General features: G+C 44.8%; 1 protein-coding gene across 1 annotated transcript in view; it reads left to right on the top strand.

Moving 5' to 3' along the window:
* adarb2 (adenosine deaminase RNA specific B2 (inactive)) overlaps positions 1 to 14,615 on the top strand; it is a gene marked incomplete at both ends in the record, with an annotated part of 187,748 nt that overhangs the window by 146,690 nt on the left and 26,443 nt on the right. The window contains one exon of the mRNA XM_084565603.1: positions 10,611 to 10,725. Within this exon, the coding sequence (XP_084421729.1) occupies positions 10,611 to 10,725 (115 nt within the window). The remainder of the gene's footprint in view (positions 1 to 10,610; positions 10,726 to 14,615) is intronic.

The following is a 14,615-nucleotide window of genomic DNA, read 5'->3' on the forward strand; positions in this document are numbered from 1 at the left end:
CAGCCGATTCATCCGAAGGCTCATTTGAATAAACGCTGCAAAGACGCCGTTGTCTCTCTGAGACGGAGAACTCGTATGAACTGCAGAAAACTTTTCAGAAGGGGGGGGGGGGGCTCTGTTGAAGGGCATTCAGGGACCTGGCATGCACGGTTACCAGATTACAACCACAGCAAACCTGGCGCCACAGATGGGCCCAGCGCTGATAGCGCCTATGTTGTCGGGACTGGCCGGGCTTGTTTGATCAGATGAGGAGAATTTAGATTGATAACGAGTTTCAGAGTCGGTCGCGCTCAACATCTGCGGTCGGTGGTTACGATTCAGTAGCTCCGGTTCGTTTTGGATTGAACGTAGGGGTTTCATTTCCCAAATTAATGTTTGGATTTAGGCTTAAGAGCATTAGTGGCCTTGAGCAGATGCAACCAATCAGGGGACGTATGAAATTAGCTGTGACCAAAGTTTGGGTTGCAGAGTTTCCTTTTACTTGTTCTCATTCTCCGCACAGATAAAACATGTCTGACCTATTTGTGTATATTCTGGCAGTTATTGTGGTTAAAATGTCTGATTGTTTTCTGAGATACTGTTCAGGAGATGACAACCTGAGAAAGAGCTGCAGAGATTCTTGGGTTTCCAGCGTGATTTCAGATAAGAGTATCTGAGTGTCGAAATCACATTCTTGCACACTGGCACTAAAACACCCTGAGGCTGAAGGGATTGTCATTTCGTTTTGCAGGTATTTGTTCAGGAAACAAAATATTGCACGAGCTTTACATGATGATGGCAAAGCGGCATGGATCACCAGAGCTATAAAAATACATCCCGAGAGGAACATAAACGTGTGCACCAAATTTCACCTCAGTCTACTCAATAGTTGTCAAGACATTTTACTAAATATGTGGAAAATAATCTGTTGGTTGAGCTAGAAGTAGAGTAAAAGTTGTTGGATTCTTCCTCTGTGGAGCCTAAATGTGCGATCCATCTAATAGCTATTTAGCTTTTTAAGCCTGAAACTATTTGACAATTCAGACCCAATGTGCAGTCCAGTCCATTGAGTTAAAATACTTGAAATAGATGGACCATCTGATGCTGCTGTCACGGCTTTAAGTCTCCTTGAATATTCAAAGTAGCCTCTCGCCTTTGTCATGATTTTGCTGTACAGCTGGGATGAATCCTGACGGTACAGTAGAACTGGGACGTGGGGATTGATTGCCGCCCCCAGTGGATACCATCAAAGAAATAATGAACCACTTCTATGTTCAGCGTGCTCACTAGGAAGTAGTGTCCTTGGTTTTTTTGAGGCTACCATTCTTGTGGTAGCCTCATCCTCGACTCTGATCCTTACCACACGCACCAGGCTTGTCATCTTGGTTTCCACCTTTTTTTTGGCCTAATGAGGAGCCTCCGCTTGAGCTCTGCTTTGCTGTTGGAAACCTGTGGCGCTGCATCACATCTTCCCCCTCTCTCACCCACACTGGGGACGGAGGGTGGGGTGAGCTGTGGCGAAGGCAGATCAATCTCTGTCACCCTCTCTCTCTCTTGCTCTCTCTCTCTCTCTATCCTCTGGCTCCTTCATGTGCCTTTGTTCTCAATCGCTAACATCAAGCATGTGGTTTGAAAGAAAAACTCTTGTTATGATGACGACTTGTGCACGGTGCAGCCCAGCTGCCCGATCTGACTGACAAGGCCCCGCTGTTCAGACGAAAAAAGTTTGAGTTAAATCTTTTCCACGGGCTGCAGGGCCATCTGGTCATAGCGCAAGAAAAGGTTGGATCTGGTTGGAGGCGAGGTGCAGGAGGTGTGTAGAAATTTGTACACAGCTCAACTTCTCTGGGTTGCACTTTGTTGTTGTCGCGTGTCAACAGAAGTCGAGACAGCAGAACAACCGCTGAAACGGAGACTGCACAAATGATGTTTTGGGTTTTTATTTCCTCTTAAGATGCAGATCTGGAGGACGGCGAGAGAGAAAGGGCTGAAGATTTAGGAGCGAGAGTGATGCTGCGTGTCACACGGAGAGCAAACAAGAGGGAAATCTGTCTCGCCGCGAGGAGTCTGGCTTTTTGAGAATCTAAAAAAGCCCCCAGAGGCGGTCGTTTCCACCAAATGAATAGATATCCATTTTCAAAAGCCTCGTGCTCGGCGGCAGGCGAGAGGGACGGGGAGTTAGGGAAGGCTGGGCTGCTGGTGGAGGTGGAGGTGGAGGTGCGGGGGTGTTTCCAGGCAGAGGGCAGACACTATTAAAACTCGGGAGAATGAATTGTTAAATACCTCTATAAAGAAATATAAGACGTGGCCCCATTTTTATGCCGCCGCGGCCGCTCTGCAGGCGGGTGATAAGGTGGTGGGCTGAAGTGTGTGTGTGTGTGTTTTTCCCCTGAGGGTGGGGTAAAATCATGCGGGGATGTTCATGGAGGAAAGTGCCACACACGGACACACACACACACACACACTCCGCCTTCAGTTTTACACTCCACGTTTCACCAGATTAACTGTGGTACAATGTGTGGAAACATATGGAGAGCGTTATGGAAGGCCTTAAAACGCAATCAGTGATGAATCTGGAGTCTTCTGTCATTATTTCCGTCTGCGGGGCCAAGGCGATAAACAATAAATTATACAGTTGAGGTTTTTTTTTATTTATTTTTTTTTTTTTATTTTTTTCCCCCTGCCTCGCAACACACACATTCCGCCATCCGCAGCCGGCGTGTGCAGACTTCTAGGTCAAGCAGCAGCGGAGAAAATTTCCCTGTTGACATTTTGTGTTTCTGGCACAATATTGACTTGAGAGGGAAGGCAGCAGGAGGATTGTTGGTGACATTCCACATTACCTCGGAGGAAGATGGCCAAGTGTTTACATGCGGGAAGCAGTTGGGGATGGAGGGAGGAGGCAGGGAGAGGTGGACGGGCAGGTGAAAGTATGTCAGCAGTACCTTCAAGGGTTTCGGCTTCAGTTTTAGGTTTTCCAGTCTCATGTTTAGTTTTTAACTTAAAGCTGTTACCATAAACCTTTTTGATATTAACATATGATCACATGACTGTGTATTTGCTCATAGTGGAAAAAAACCTGAGCCTTCCTAATATTGTGTAGGTCTCCCTTGTGCCTCCAAAATAGTTATAACTCATCAGAGAATGGACATGGGCCTTCTGAGGGTGTCCTGTGGTGTCTAGCAACAGAATATAGTTAGTTGGGGGGCCTTTGAGGGGAGGGGCTTTTGTGGATCATCCCACAGATACTTGATCAGTTTGGGATCTAGTGAATTTGGAGGCCAGGTCAACACCTTGTGCTGTTCTTCATGTTTTTTTGTTTTTTTTAGTTGTTCCTGAACCGTTTTTGTTGCTGCCATCAAGGAGTGTCATTGCTATGGGGTGGGGGGGGCTGGTCTGGTCTAGGTGGGTGCTACATGTCTAGGTAACATCCACACGAATGAATGAATGCCAGGTCCAAAAGTTTCCCTCCAGAACACTGAATTGTCACAAGATGGTCAATGTTATTCACTTCTCCTGTCAGTGGTTTTAATGTTGTGGCTGATCGCTGTATGCAAAGTGTCTTTTAGCCTATTGTTTTGGTTTTTCAGCCTGCATCTTTAAAGTTTTAGGTTTTATCAACTCGCTTTAAGCTGCTTGTCCAACACCAAACAGGAGACGGACAAAGTTAACAACTAGCTAGAGAACATTTATCATCTATAACGTGACTCCAAGTGAATGGGTTAACATTTTTCATATGAATAAATGCAGAATTTTATTTTGTCTTCAGCTAAATTAACTTCATATTTACATAATGCATCTATTTTGGTCAAATCACAAAACTGACTGCAGTCTCTTTTCAATCCAGGTGAAGTTTTTGTTTGCACAAAACATCCTCTATGGTAACAAACGTACAGGTGACAGGTAGCCATGACAGCTGGTAGCTATAAACCTATAGCTGAATGGTGAGCCTACTGTATATCAATGCTCACCTGTGTATGATGTGTCTGTAGCTGAGGCCTGACTTCAGTGTGTTTGCAGACGCCATTATCACAGGGGACAGACACTGTTGTGGCTATTTCCACATTTCTATCGACTAGAAATAAACGTAGTCACACATGTATGCGTCTGGAAAGGGAGGGTGTATTCTCATCTTCTCAGCATCTGCCTCAAATGTGTCTCACAGCAGATTTGAGTCCATCTCCTGTTTATAGAGATCAGCTGTGATCGTAAACGGAGTGTAAATGGAGTCATAGGTCCTCAGATCACTTTTAATGTCGCTCTCTCTCTCTCTTCTACTCCAGCGCCTCCTCTTGATTTGGGCTGATTGCGATATTGCCGCGGTAAATCTCTTCCATTGCAGCTGTAGCGTTTACTAAATAACCGCCGCCGCTTGTTTCCTCCCCTCCCCTCCCCGCTGAAGACGCCCGGAGGAATTGCTAAGTAAATTGGTCAGAACTAATGCGGGAAAGACACCAGGTGGGGCGAGCAGCGCAACCGCCACTACAGCAGTTTTTTTCCGAGATGGATTCCGAGCGGCGCTTACATCAGTTACCTGAAATAGATTCTGAAAGGCGTATTCCCAGACGTGGCCGTGCCGGGGCAAGCGCTAACCTTGATGCTCATCCGAGAGGAAGCCAGCCGGCCGTCCTGCTCTCGCCGCGTGGCAGGTCTCGCTGATGTTCTGTCTGACTCGGGAGCGAGATCCTTGGCCCCGTTTTTCTGCCACATTAGGCCCACACTGGAGGTGGCACTCAACTCCCCCACTGAGGAAAGACGGTGTGTGTGTGTGTGTGTGTGTGTAGGGACAATGACTGGTGAAAAGTCTACAGACAGACGTATGGAAATAGATATAAACAGAGAAGGAGTGAGTAAGCAGGAGGATGACACACACACATGGGTTTTTTTTCTTTCTTTCGTGTCAGTCGATGTAGATTATGTTGTTTCCTCACTCAGACTCAAAGGAAATTATAGGCTCTGATTCACGGTTGGCTTGTTGTTCCTGGCACATCACTGCCCTCTATCACGAACCAGCATGAGACAGAGGAGGAGGAGGAGGAGGAGGAGACAGGGTGGTTAAGGGGGTGAACAGAGGGAGGAGAGAAGGGAAGGAATGAAAAGATAAGGACTTTAAAAGAACGAGAGGAAACGTGAATTGACAAAGCGGCAGAGAGGTGAAAGGAAGGCGAGGAAGAAGGAGGGAGGCTGGGCTGTTTGCCAGGGTCTATTCCACCTTTGCTCTGGAGGCCTTTCTGAGCTGCCACCTCCTCTCACCTCTGTAATGTCATCAATGAAAAGGCCTTTAGGAGGGATGGAGGACTTGACTCGGGGTTCAGACTGTGACCGACACCGGCCGACGCTGCCAAGCCGAGCAGGGTTCTGTTCGAATTAATTGGATGTCACTTCCAGGTACAAGAAACAAGCCTGGCTTTTTTTTTTTTTTTTTATACATCCTTCCCTGCTGCTGAACAGAAACAGAACATTGTGTAACACAGACTCATGAAATCCAGCGAATAACAACTAAACAAGGACAATTTTCTCACCAACCTGGAAGAAGAGAGATTTTTCTGTTGATTTTGGCTCAAATTTGTGATTTTCTTCTTTTTGTTTTCAGCAGAACTTCACCAATATCTGACCTGATAATTATTATTTTGACTTAAACCAACTTTATTAACATACTGGGCCCAAAAATAAAAACCTCCAATGCCCTCCAAACTCATTCAAAACACCTCTTAATACAATCGTTATTATGCCACTGCTACAGAAACCGTCAACATCATATGGATACGCAATAAAACAGGACGTTGCATCACAGTTATCTCATATAGCGAGATATGCCATTACTAAATCAAGAAACTCACTTTGAACAATTCAAAAAATCCCCTGTCACTCACTGCAGCCAGCAGAAGCATCAATGTCGACCCAATAAAATGGCAAAAATGTACAGAAAAGATGTAAATATAATTCATTTTACTCGCCAGAAGTTCATTTAGAGTACTTCCCTGAGCCTGTCAGCCAAGGGTAGCGCTCATAGTTGAAAATTTTCCCCAGCTGAGTCAGGCTAGCTAGCTCGTTGGGCAGCCTTTCCTCAAAATATCCAGCTTTTCCTTCAAAGTCTATTGTGAAAATTACTTTCTAAGAAAATCTGTAACCAAATAGTTAGCCTCTCCTCCTTCCGCCATCGTGGGTTCAACAAACAGCTATCAAAACGTTAATGGGGACGATTTGGTTGTGCAGCTCGCAACAGGTGAACGTGAACCGCTAGCTTGGCTTTAACGGGGCAGCTTTCTGACCGTCCAATCAGAGGCTGAAGCTACCGTAGGCCACAGAGAAAGCCCAAGAATACGGACTTGAAATATGATTGGTTAAAGGAAAAGCATCATTATGATGTGTTTCAAGCTTCAGCCGCCTGCAGTTTTAGTTGTAAAGGCCCAGGCAGATTTCTTTGACTCTGGCAACATATGACGGATGACATATGATTGGATAGAAGCTCTAATCCAAAGTTACGCTGACAGACAAGCCATAACATGAAAAGGATAGGCTAATTTAATGAGATTAATGGGAAAATATTAAAATTTAAGTCTGTGATTTTAATAAAAATCACTGACGGCCAATTCACACCCAAACACCCAATTCCAAATTGAAAAAATAATATTTATTGCAACAAAAGCCACAAACAAGCTCAGTGAACCGTATTTGAAACTTGAAAAAAAGAAATTATAAGTTGCAAATATCAACATATAAAAGGAAAATTGAAATATAGTAAAACTAATACAAATATTTCCCATTTAAAAAAAATTATATATGGAGAGCTGCACCAGTGTTTTGTATTCCCAGAGTCCCAAATAGTCAAATGTAAGAGGTAAAAGCCAGATGTAATCAACTATATTAAATTTTTTCCCAGAGGCGACTCTGGCGATTCGACCACTTATTCCTGTTCTGTAAAATGACAAAAAAAAAATGACGAATATATATCAAAAGAAACGCACAGACTTTTACGCCTGGATGAATATTTTTACTGCTATCAAATTAAAACTATCACATCGTCCATGAAGGTCAAACAAAAACTGGGAGAGTGTTTGAAAACTGCACTTTCTTGTGAAGTTGGCTGCAGCGCTCCAGTTTTGTTGTTCGGTCTCTGATCTGATCATAAACTAGCAAAGGTTAAAATAGTTGCAAATTACTGGAAATATAGAAGTCCTGTTTTAGTAGTCGTCATCTTGCAGCGTGAGTCGCTCATGCGTAAAGTAAACAGCACAAGAGGAAGAGCTGTCCTTCCTTCAGGTTTCCTGTTGTCGTAGATAACTCCACTCGCCTCAGACGTGACCCCTCACACACCCGTCACTTAGCTCTGCGCCGAGTTATTCCCCGTGATGACTCGCCTCCTCTCGTTAGTGCTCCCGTCTTAATACGGGCTGCTTCCGGGCTGACACCGGTGTCAGACCAACATACTGTACGTGCGTGTGCATACATACACATGGACCCACACACCACCCACCCGCATCACAAGCTGCGAGTCGCCCCGGCCGCCAGCTCCAACTGTGAGAGTATTTCACAGCCCTGACGAGGGCTATAATGTGCAATATGCTCACTGATTTGTTCACGCTCTCCGTCTTTTTTCACTGTTAATCTCTCTCTCTCTCTCCCCTGCTCTCCCGCTCTGTGCGTCTGTCACCGTGGCATCTGTTGACGTCCTTTTAGCTACTGCGGTCTCAATCTGTCCAAAAGGCCCTCTCCGCTGCCACTCTGTTGCCATCTCCCGGTGATCCGTTTATGTTCCACAGTTGGCGTGGAGGCCGCTCTGAGACTAAGTCCTTAATTACCACTAGAGTAAAGCGCATTAGAATGAATGTGATGCGCACGGCCTGTCAGCATCTGTAGGACGGTGTGGATTTACTGGATGTCTTGCGAGAAGCGCTGCAGAGTTAGATTGTGAATGAGCGATGTAGTTTTTGCTCATACTTTGCTGTTTATATTCAGTAAATCCGGAGCTTGTTTTGCAGCACAAAGTAGAAACAGGAAGCAGTTTTTTTTCGTCCTCTGCACAGGGAGCTTAGGCTTTCAGAGACAGTCTCCGAACGGCAGATGGTGGTGGAAATGAAAAACGGATGTAAAAGCGCCGTCCAACATGTTCATCCACTTCACTGAAGCCAGAGAGAGAGAAAACAATCAGAGAGAGAGAGAGCGAGGGACAGCGCTGGGACAAGTGTCGACATCCTCTTTGATTATGGAAAAAGAGACCGTCTGTGACACCAATGAGTCACAATTCATTTGACACAGTTAAAGTCAACAATTCTACGGTGGGACATGTTTTAAACCTGCACCACGTGTTTGGAAGTTACTCCACTTGGCCAGATAATGTCAGCGGAGACTTGGGAGCCACTGGAAATCCATAAGTTCAGGGTTACGTTGGAAACGGTTTCTCTATACTTTAATATAATCATAATTATCCCTTACATACCGTTCAGGTCTAATTCTGCCTGTTTTGACATTTGACAGCAGTAAAAATACCATAAACGTTATTCTTTTAGCTTAATTTGATGACTTTTCATAGAGTGAAACCAAAATACACAAAAATGTTACACTTTTTGTACGCTGAGGCTGTTTCTGGTCAAATTTCACAAGCATCTATTGAGGTTTTAGATCTGCAAGTGTAGAAAATGAAAATGGTGCTTTTAGGGAGTCTTTGTCAGGTCGTATTTGTGTGTATTTTTTTATGGGACAGTGGTGACAGAGTGGTACCTCATCAGCTGACATCATGATTTAGTGAGCAAACAGGCCTTGATCTGTTCTTCCCAGGATGAGGAGGTTGATTTGGAGGAGGATGCGTCAGAGCAGGACGGTGAATAAAACTCTGACCACCGCTCCTCTGATGAAGTTGAATTTAGTGTGTAATGTTGAATTAATATTGATTTCTTATGATAAAGCAGTGAGGACGGCGTTTAACCCTTTATAGGGCACTCATTGAAATACTTATCAGTTCTAAATTTCAAACCTAGAGTAAAACTCAAGGTCAGTAAAGTTACCATATATGGTTCCTTGCCCTTATGTGGTAAACAAATGTAAACATGTATTTAGAGCATTAGATTCAGACAGACAACATTAGGCCTCTTCCTCGTGGTACCTAATAAAGCAGTTAAGCTCAGCGTTCATACAGAGGTGGATCTTGTAGACCACATTTGACCTGAGAACGCTTCATTGCTCTTCTCTGATTGGCTGGGTGAAAACCACATGCTTCTAAACCTCATTGAGAGGCACAGGGACACAATTTAAAACATGTGCTGAAGTTACCAAATAAAAGGTTAATGGTTGCAATGTTTAAACATGGTTATATTATAAATTCCAACACTTCCAGGTAGTTTCAAGTGAAGGGTGGCGGCGGGAGGGCTGGAGCCTATCCCAGCTGTCATAGGACGAGAGGCGGGGTACACCCTGGACAGGTCTCCAGTCTATCTCAGGGCTAACACAGAGAGACAGACAGACAACCATTCACACTCACACCTACGGACAACTTAGAATCACCAATGAACCTAACCAGCATTTGTCTTTGGACGGTGGGAGGAAACATGCAAACTCCACACAGAAAGGAACCAGTCGGCCTGAATTTGAACCCAGAACCTTGTTGCTGTGAGGCATCAGTGCCCTCTCCCCGCTCTCTGAAACATTCATTAGGGATTAATCAAAGAGGTATTCTAAATATTGTAAAATTTGGTATATAGACACTTACTACGAGGGAATTCTTACTACTGTGAAGGCATTCAGGATTAGATGTTACAATCCCTTGTGCCAAAATCCCAGGCAAAACACATTTAGAGGCCCTGTCCAACAGAGAAACTCTAATAAACCTATAGTCATGTGATATGACGCTTAACCTACAATCTAAATGAACTAAGTAAATGCTGCTGGCTTGTATGGCCCGCTCAGCAGCAGACGCTAACTCAAACCTTGTGAAATATAAGCTAACCAAATGCTGCTGGCTAGCTTAACCTGAAATCTAAATGAACTAAGTGAATGCTGCTGGCTTGTATGGCCCACAGAGCAGCAGAGGATAATTCAAACATTGTGAAATATAAGCTAACCTAACGCTGATGGCTTGTATGGCCCGCTCAGCAGCCCACCATAGCTACCAAGCAATATGAAGACATCAGGAACCTGGCCTAAACAACAGCAGTATGGGGCGCTCTGTACTTACAGAATCTCGTCTATTGTATGTGTGTATATCCTGTGTTCTACTTCCTGAGGTTTCTTCTTTTTTCCACTGTGATTTTTAACTTTACACGAGAATGAAAAGCAGAATAAACAACATAGTATACAAACTATACAGCTTATATCACTTGGAACAGCTTAACCATTAGCATACACCGTGTTTGTTTTGGACGAACATCAGGGGTCTGCTCTCCCCTGTACGCATGCAAGTTAAAGAAGTCACCTCACCTGAAACAGATCACTGTAGTGATGTTCAGAAAGCGTTTGATTGATTTCAGGTAAGTCGAACTTCAGGCCAGCATCCCAGAAACTCACTGGGTTACCTGAACCGATTAGAGAAGGGGGGGGGGGGGAGTATCACACGATGGCGATGTTATTAAACCTGGCAAGTCAGTCTCCACAGTTTGTGTCTGGTAGAAAATTAAGGGAGCGATTGTGTTTTTCAGGACTTTGCCGATTCAATATTCCACTTGGTGAGGGAGAAGTACCGGTCGCTGGTGGGCGGCTGCAGTCCTGCGCACGCTCGACACAAATCCCTGGCAGGCATCGTAATGACCCGAGGTATGGCAAATTTCATTGACTTTTATATATCACTTTGAATTATTGAAGTGGTGCAATATATATATATATATAGAGAGAGAGAGAGATTGGGAAGGGGGGGTAAAAGAAGGAAAGGGTGGGAAAGGAGAGAGTTTCCAACCTATGCTGTGCCTCCTGCTCGTGTAGGAGACTATACCTTCCTGATAAATTATTGACTGTTCACAGTCTCTGAGGAGAATGAGACATGGTAGTGAGTGTCACTCATCCCCACTGCATGCTGGACTCGCAGCGCTCGGGCGGCTTTGACAGGCGTTCCAGATGCCACGGTGGGAATCCTAACTAGATCAGCTTAATCTGAAACCTGACTGAGTGACAGTGAGGAGGAGGAGGAGGAGGAGGAAGTTTCACTCTGCCGTTCTCCCACAGCATGAAGCAACAAGTTCCATTGCTGCACTTTATGGTATTAGGCTTTATTTGTCCTGCATGTGTTTGTCAGGGCGTCTCATACGCGGTGACACATGCACATACTAACTTTTAACAACATAAAAACCTGGAGTCTATCCCTATCTGACCCTTTGTTGGCTTTCTGATTGGTTGCCGACCCACCAACTAGAGGGGCTTCTACCGTGTTGCTAACGCGCTTCCTGTTACACAAACAAATTGAGCAATAAACTCTTTTTTGTCAGAGTAGAATGAAATTGAGACCAGGAAAGTGGCCAAAAGGTGCCAGTGGGTAGCTGTTACAGCGACTCAAAACATCCAGGCAGCAGTCTTGGAGTGGGTTTTTATTCCTTTCCTCAAATATTGAGAAATGTCACCTCTGGATTCGGCACCAACCAGAGGACTCCTACCCTTTGTCAAGTCCAGACTTCCTATGTTGCTCAGTTGGACAGACACTAAAAATACAAATTAATGGGTCCAATCCCACAGAAAAACACTGAAAGCTTGAAGACGGGACTAGTTTTACCTGTGGACCTCTGCTAATTTGTAATAATTGAGGAGGTCCTCTGTGATCTTAATCCCGTGCAAATCAGCCAGGTCCGTAGTTTGTAAAAAAACGCAAATTACCTACCCTATATCTTGTAACGCAGACGTCCTGTGATAATACTAATCCAGCGCGAATCGGCTTCTCTGTGATTTGGGGGGTGGGGTTTAATTTTTTGAAGACATTTGTTTGATTTGTGTCTTTTTTCTGCCTCTCGTCACTTAAGAATCATGAAGGATGTGCTGTACATCAAGGTTTGGACAGATGTTAGGGCGCAAAGTCGAGGTGTCGCTGCCCGTTCACGGATGAAATCATTAAATCAAGCATTAATGCGTTCATCCGTAAAGGTGGTGCTAGTTTAAATACTGTCAGGTCGTTCGTAATTTCTCCCCCGGGTTCAGTAGTCTAATCATATCATGTTTTATTTTTAAAAAATATATATTTTTTGTTATCAATTACAACTTGAAAAGTAACTAAAGCTGTTAAAAAGTTTAAAATTTCCTCTGACATGTAGTGGAGTGAAGCGGAAAGTAGAAGAGACATAACCATGGATCGTAAATTTGAGTTAAAACACAGAGTTTGCTTGTCCCGTGTGAACGTGGCACGTGAAACACAGACACATGACGTCCCCAGTTATATTTAAAAGACAAAACAAGCTTTGTTACACAACTTCATGTAAATACTTTGCCGTGTTAATTGTCTGCTGGGATCCACTGGTCTTACAAGTAGCTGCTATTTGTTCCACACCTGTCCTTGACCTTCACACCAATTTAAGAAAAAACTAAATTAACTCAATAGGAAGCGTTCTAATCTAAAGCTCCATCCACATATGAAACACTTCGCTCCTCGCCCATGGCGTTGCAGCCCACCAGTTGACGTTACAGGCTCTGGTTGCCAGGGTAACCCTCTTGTTAAGCATATATTCTACCCCCAAATGTTGGGAAAGAAACAAGCAGGACATAAAAAAACATTGTTTTAGTGTACGGACAGAGCCAGTTCTTCTTCCCGTCACAGCTCACTGTTTCAAGAGAAAATAACCTCAGCGACGCCGCCGCTCCGTCTGGATTTTAGGCAGCGCTGCGTGACGACGATCAGCACGGTGAATTTTGTTTTTGTGTCTTACATATATAAGTCGATCCAGATTGTTTTTACCGCCTTGTCTCTACATCGCGGTTGGTTTCTTTACGTGCGTACGCCTCTTGAGATTGCAGTCAGGTCTGCGGGGTCATCAGGTGGGCAACCCCCCGTGACAAAGAGAAGCTAATCTATTTTTTTCCAGCACTGAGAGCCGTCCTCCTCTTCGCCTGCAGCCACATGCTCTGGACAGTCCTCAGAAATAAGCTATGATGTCTTTTCTCTATAAGCAGCTAATGTTTGTGTGAGAGTGTGAAGGTAGAAGGTAGATTTGTCTGGTTTCCTCACTTCAGTCAACTTATTTATTTATTTTTAAAGTCTAAAACCGAACTTGAAATGCCAAAAAGTACACAGATCCAGATGGATTATATTGTTTTGGCATCTTCCCTCAGTTACACATTCATTTTCGTCATTTTTTATGTATTTGAAACCGATTAATTAATCCCAAAACATATTTTGCAGTAATATTCCTCAGACTGAGATATATCAGGAGCCATGGTACAAAACAGAGGGCCTTCAGTCTTTGAGGGATATAATATAAGTGACCATGCACACACAACTGCGTGCACACGCCCAGACACACACACACACAGAGGAGCGTTATCTCCCTGTGTGGCTGCAGGCTGTGGGGGTGCAGGGGTCAGCGAGAAGGGATTGGTATCTCTGCTGTCTTTGGAGTGCTGCAGCTCATCAGTTTAGACTTCAGTGAGACCGGCGCTCATCCTGACCTAATCCAATCCCTCTCCTCTCCTCTGCCTCCCAGTAATTGCTTCTGTTTGTTTATTAATAGCACACGTTATCTTCAAAGATCCAGACATAGGGCTGCCAAGTATCCGCAGTGAGGCGGCGGTCGCAGCAGCAGCGGCGGCGGCGGCGGCGGTGGCAGCGATGTGGTCGCCAGCGTCCGTGCAGTCAGACACCAAACTTGACAGGAACACTGGGGAGTCCTGTTCTGTACCCCCTCCCGCCCGTCCCCTCTCTTTCTGTCTCATGCTTCTGCTCGGAGAATATTAATCAGGGTCCGTCTTTGAACCCGCAGACAGACAGACAGCGTGGCCCCCACCCCGCCAGAGTCCTGCCGAGACGGTTGAGCCTCAACCTGAGTGAGATTAGCCTCGCCACTAGGCTGAGAGCTGCGAGACGAGCGCCAAAGCAAACTGCCGGCACACGCCGTCAAATAGTGTGGAAAATCTGATTTGAATCGATCTGAGATAGCATTGGGCGTCTGGAGATGGTAAACATTGTTCAGATGTGCTCGGAGACATGAAAAATCAGGAACGTCCACATGTGCTAAAAAGATACACCCGCCCTGCCTCCTCCTCCTCCTCCTCCTTCCTCGCCTTGGTTTCTTTTTTCTTAAAATTTGTTTGTCGGGATGAGAGAAGCTTCTTCTGAGGCTTTTTCATTGAGCTCAGTGATGAGACTCAGCGTGAGGAGGGATACCACTGGGACTGAAGATGAGAGCAAAAGGGGTTTCAAACAAGTTGATTATAAATGACAGTTAAGCCAGGGTTCTTAGTCTGCATATCCACTTTCAAATAGGGATTTATTTTTTTTTTCTCTCTGCTCTTTATCTGGTTTTCCGGGTGTCGCGAAATCGTAACGTTCAATAATCGCATCCGGCAACAAAACAGCTTGTAGCAGAGATGTGCCCGGGTGTGTTGCAGCAGAGAGAGAGAGAGAGAGAGATTTGAGAGCTTCAGCAGCCTTCCACAAAGCCACCCTTATACGTTCAGAGCAGTTTCTGTTTAAAGCTAATAAAGATTCAACAGGATGCATTCTCCTCTCGTGC

The sequence above is a fragment of the Chelon labrosus genome, assembly GCF_963514085.1.
Source record: "Chelon labrosus genome assembly, chromosome: 18".
NCBI lineage: Eukaryota > Metazoa > Chordata > Actinopteri > Mugiliformes > Mugilidae > Chelon > Chelon labrosus.